Source organism: Cajanus cajan, chromosome 9 (genome assembly GCF_000230855.2).
Source record: "Cajanus cajan strain Asha chromosome 9, NIPB_CcT2T_4, whole genome shotgun sequence".
NCBI classification, from domain to species: domain Eukaryota; kingdom Viridiplantae; phylum Streptophyta; class Magnoliopsida; order Fabales; family Fabaceae; genus Cajanus; species Cajanus cajan.
Window position 1 is genome coordinate 37,996,493 of NC_138525.1, and position 5,655 is coordinate 38,002,147.

General features: G+C 32.8%; 1 protein-coding gene across 1 annotated transcript; it reads left to right on the forward strand.

Annotated features, from left to right (window-relative positions):
• Positions 1 to 4,479: 4,479 nt before the first annotated feature.
• Positions 4,480 to 5,241, forward strand: LOC145952099 (secreted RxLR effector protein 161-like). The gene has a single exon (XM_083064324.1). It carries the CDS (start codon positions 4,480 to 4,482, stop codon positions 5,239 to 5,241), a length of 762 nt encoding a protein of 253 aa, XP_082920450.1.
• Positions 5,242 to 5,655: the final 414 nt, after the last annotated feature.

Genomic DNA, 5,655 nt, shown 5'->3' on the forward strand with positions numbered 1-5,655 from the left:
CCCTCCAAGCTTTACAAATTGATTTAAAATACAAGAGAATTTGCAAAAAAAATAAACTACACTAGGAAACAATTAATGGCGGCTTTTGTGACCAAATTAGTGACGAATTTGCTGTCCAATTTTTCTAACACTTGTTTAAGTGTTCCAATCCTCCACTAACCCTTGATTTGAGTTGCTCCCGGACCCTGCACAATGAACACAACAATGTGGTTAATGTAGGCTGCTCACAAGGTTAAAGGAATGATCACTCTTGTGAAGGTAGTTTAGGAAAGTTTTGGTCACTAAATTAGGTCAAATTTGAAAGTCTTTTGTGTCCAAAGCTTTTCCTACTTTTTGTTGAGTCAATGTTTGATCCTTAAGCAAGGATTTGAGGCCACTTCCAGCACAGAATTTTTAAGCAAAGAAAACAAGACAAGCAACAAAAGCACAATTTGTAAAGCTTATACCAAAAATTGAAGAGTGAGGTGTTTATGACAAGACTCAAAGATATCCAACAAAGAAAGCTGAAAAATAAGACTCCAAAGAAAGCTAGCACTCAAATAGGAAGGCTCCTAGATAGGCACTAGAATATATTAACAAAACAAAAATTTTTTTTGAAGGAATTTGAACAAGTACAAACAAAATAGTAGTCCAAAGAAATTTGAGGAATCAAGTGTATTTTTCTTGTTTTGTTCTTCTCGGCTTTTAATTTATAATTGCTTTATATAATTTTTTTTATCCTTTTCTTTTGCTGAATTCAAATGTATATTCCAGAGAGGACACTTGCCTTTTGTTTCAAATTTTTCACAATTCCAAAGTATGAAAACCGAGACTACTAGATTGACAAATTTCAAGTGAAAATAGATGAACTAGTGCACTAGTTTTTAGGTTTTTGATTGAATTCTTTGCTCCTTTTTTTTAACTATTTTGAAATAGAATGCTCTGTATTTTCTCTGTTTTCAGCCACTTAAATTTTAAAATTTGAATCCAAAAGAAATAGTGCACTAGAAGTAGGATGAATCACTTAAAATTTTCAAAGCACACAAAATTGTTTCAAGAATTTTTATGGAAAGTGAATTGAAAACTTAAGTACACAATGGAAACCTAACACTAAGAAATTTGCTAGAACTAATAGCAAATTATGAACTCAATTAGGTAAAACAAAAAGCACATATAGGTAGGCAAGATTATAAGCAAACCGAGAACAAAATTTGACAAACAACACAAAAGAAAAAAAACTAGTTAAACATGTTATTCAAGGAATTTGCAACATATAAGAAATAAACACAACTTGCTAAGACAAAACAAGGATTCAAAAACAAAAATCTAATGCAAATGTATGAAGTCCAATCACGGACACATGCTTAGGAGATGAGAGACTCAATCAAACATAAAACGCAAAAGCAAATAAGTCCTAACAAATTGATTGTGGAATGAAATTCAAGATACAATCAACCAATGGATCTATGGAACAAATTTGAATTTAAAACAAATAGATCCGAATAGAAAATCAACTTGAGACAAACAAGAACAGCAAAGACACAAAAAAAAATGGTTCAAACAACAGAAAACTTATCTCCAAGAAGAACCTTGCTATTGATACCAAAAATGATGGCAAAGGTAAGAGAAGTGATAGATGTTCCTCTCCTTAGCTTCACCTATGCATGGATCTTCTTCAAGGAGATTAAGACCGAAAGTAAGAACACATTGAATGGATGACTTCTTCGGATGAAATGGCCTAAGCCACGGATGGAAGCATCCAAGCTCAAGCAATCAAGAGATTGCTCACTTCAAAAGGTAGGAACTAGGTTAGTTTCTAAGGTTTTGAAGGCAATCTCTCTTTCTCTCTTTCTCGGTGACTTTTGGAAGAAACTTGGCAAAATATGCTCTCAAATTTCAATAGCTAAAAAGTGAGTACAAGTGTGAAGGAGGGAAGCTTATATGCAATCCGGAACTAGGGACACTTGGCGCCAATGTGAAGGCTTCACATGTGGCGCCAAGTTTTGAATTCAAATTTGAATTTGAATTCAAAACTTAACACACATGTCAAGTCCGGTCCACACTAGTGCTAGGTGCATTTAGGTTTGATTTAGTATGCATTTAGGGTTGAATTTTGAGTCACACATGTTCAGCCAAGGTGGTGCCAACAATGTGACTCAAAATGCAACTTAAATGCATCCTAAATTAACCTAGTTTTGCCTAATTCAATTAAACTAATAATCCTCCTTAAATCCTAATCTAATGACCTAAATACAATCGTCCAAGAAATACAATGAATAGGAAAAATTACAAGAAAAAGAATGAGCCCAATATTGGGTATCAAAAGCCCAAAGCCCATGAAGCCCAATTATAAGCCCAAAGTTCACAAACCCTAATCTATGGTCAAAATACAAGACCAAAAACAAAGTAACTTCCTATTCTATGAATGTACAATAAAACATGGTGTTTAATCAAGTAAAGCCCTAGTGAGAAGCACCCTAGGCCCACCAAGCCCATTGGGCCCACTAAGCTCTGAAGCAGACAAGTCTTCAAGTAATCTATTGGTCATAGCTCTAGTGGTTGGACCCTTGGTCCATGCTCTTCCATCACTTGGTTATGGCATAAAAGAATTGCTCACATAAACATGGAACAGTTAAATAAATTAATCTCTAAAGATTTAGTAATAGTATTACCAAAAATTAAATTTGAGAAAAATAAATTATGAGATGCTTGCCAAAAGGTAAAACAAGTAAAAGTATCTTTCAAACCAAAGAATATAGTTACAACCACAAGACCCTTAGAACTCTTACATATGGACTTGTTTGGACCTTCTAGAATTATGAGCTTTGGTGGAAGTTACTATGGTCTTGTCTTAGTGGTTGATTTCTCTAGGTATACTTGGACCTTATTTCTTGCTAATAAAAGTGATACATTTGGTTTCTTTAGAAAATTTGCTAAACTAATTCAAAATAAGAAAAACCTTAAGATTGTCTCCATTAGAAGTGATCATGGAAAAGAGTTTGAAAATAAAGATTTTGATTCTTTTTGTGAAGAAAATGGAATTGAACATAACTTTTCTGCACCTAGAACTCCACAACAAAATGGAGTAGTAGAAAGAAAGAATAGATCATTAGAAGAATTAGCAAGAACAATGCTTAATGATTCAAAACTCCCCAAATATTTTTGGGCAGAAGCTGTCAACACCGCATGCTATGCTATGAATAGAGCTTTGATTAGACCTATTCTTAAGAAAACTCCGTATGAGTTATTCAAAGGAAGAAAACCTAATATTTCACATCTTCATATTTTTGGATGCAAATGTTTTGTACTTAATAATGGAAAAGATAACTTAGGAAAATTTGATGCTAAATCTGATGAGGGGATATTTCTTGGATACTCTCTAAATAGTAAATCATTTAGAATATACAACAAAAGAACTATGACTATTGAGGAATCAATACATGTTTTATTTGATGAAACTAACCTTGTTTGTCCAAGAAGAGATATTATTGATGAAATTGTAGAAAGCTTTGAAGATACTCATATTAATGAGCAAACTCACAAGGATGACAAAGATAAAGAAAAAGAAGATTCAACAATACAAAAAGGTCAAAAAACATCAATCCTCAAAGAGAGTGGAGAATCTCAAAAAATCATCCTCTTGAAAATATCATTGGAGATATAACAAAAGGGGTAATTACTAGAAACTCTCTAAAAGAAGCATGCAACAATATGTCTTTTGTTTCTGAAATAGAAGTTAAAAATATTGATGAAGCTTTAAATGATGAACATTGGATTAATGCTATGCAAGAAGAATTAAATCAATTTGAGAGAAATCAAGTATTGGATTTGGTAAATAGACCCACTAATCATCCCATTATAGGAACAAAATGGATTTTTAGAAACAAACTTGATGAACATGGTTTAGTCATAATAAATAAAGCTAGATTAGTTGCTAAATGTTATAATCAAGAAGAAGGTATAGATTATAAAGAAACATATGCACCAGTAGCAAGACTAGAAGCCATTAGGATGTTACTTGCCTATGCATCAATAATGGACTTCAAATTATACCAAATGGATGTTAAAAGTGTTTTTCTAAATGGTTTTATTCAAGAAGAAGTTTATGTAGAACAACCCCCGATTTTGAGAACTCAGAATTTCCAAACCATGTCTTTAAATTGAAAAAGGCTCTTTATGGATTAAAACAAGCTCCTAGGGCATGGTATGAAAGACTTAGTAAATTTCTTTTGGAAAAAGAATTTACGAGGGGAAAAGTTGATACTACACTCTTTATCAAAAGAAAAATGAATGAAATCCTTTTAGTGCAAATCTATGTTGATGATTGGAGCTACTAATGACTACTTGTGCAAGGAATTTTCAAATGATATGCAAAGTGAATTTGAAATGTCAATGATGGGAAAACTAAATTTTTTCCTTGGACTACAAATAAGGCAAACCAAAAATGGAATTTTTATTAATCAAAGCAAATACTGTAATGAATTGCTCAAAAGGTTTGGAATGGAGAATGCTAAATCAATGGCAACACCAATGAGCACTACTTGCTACCTAGACAAAGATGAAGTGGGAAAATCCATAGACGTAAAGAAATATAGAGGTATGATTGGATCTCTCTTATATTTATCTGCAAGTAGACCTGATATTAAGTTCAGTGTTTGTTTATGTGCAAGATACCAATCTAACCCTAAAGAATCTCATTTGAGTGTTGTTAAAAGAATTATGAGATATCTGTTAGGAACCACAAATCTAGGTCTATGGTATCCTAAAAACATGCCTTTGAATCTAGTAGGCTACTCAGATTCTGATTTTGCTAGGTGTAAAACTGATAGAAAGAGTACTAGTGGAACATGCCATTTTATTGGATCCGCTTTAGTATCATGGCATAGTAAAAAGCAAAATAATGTTGCTTTATCTACTGCTGAAGCAGAATATATTGCTGTTGGAAGCTGTTGTGCACAAATACTATGGATGAAACAACAACTATCTGATTTTGGTTTATCATTAGATCATATTCCAATTAAGTGTGATAATACTAGTGCTATCAATCTCTCTAAAAATCCATTTCTTCATTCTAGAGCAAAGCATATTGAGATAAGACATCATTTTCTTAGGGATCATGTTAAAAAAAGAGATTGTGTTCTAGAACTTGTTGAAACAAAGAATCAATTAGCTGATATATTCACAAAGCCTTTACCAAAAGAAAACTTCTTTTCAATTAGACAAGAATCAGGGATTCTAGACTCTTCTCACATTACTTTTTGACTCTATAGTAAAAAGACACAATTTTAATAATTGTAATCGATTACAGGGGCAAGTAATCGATTACCAGAGGGACTGAATAAAATTTTTTAAAATTTTGAACAATCGTAATCGATTACAGTGTCACGTAATCGATTACCAGAAGCTATTTACTTATTCTGGCACAGATGTAATCGATTACAAAATTAGTGTAATCGATTACCAGAGCGTGTTTCATTTATCTGGGTAAAGTGTAATCGATTACCATATTCATGTAATCGATTACACGACGCATCTGCACTTATAATTGTGCAGTTTCGTCTTCTTCCTCACTCAAAAACCCCAAAACCTCTACGCCCTAACCCTCTTGAAATCTCCATATCTTCCTCAATTCTTAACGAAATTGAGTCTCGTTTGTTCCATTCTTCATCATTCTCG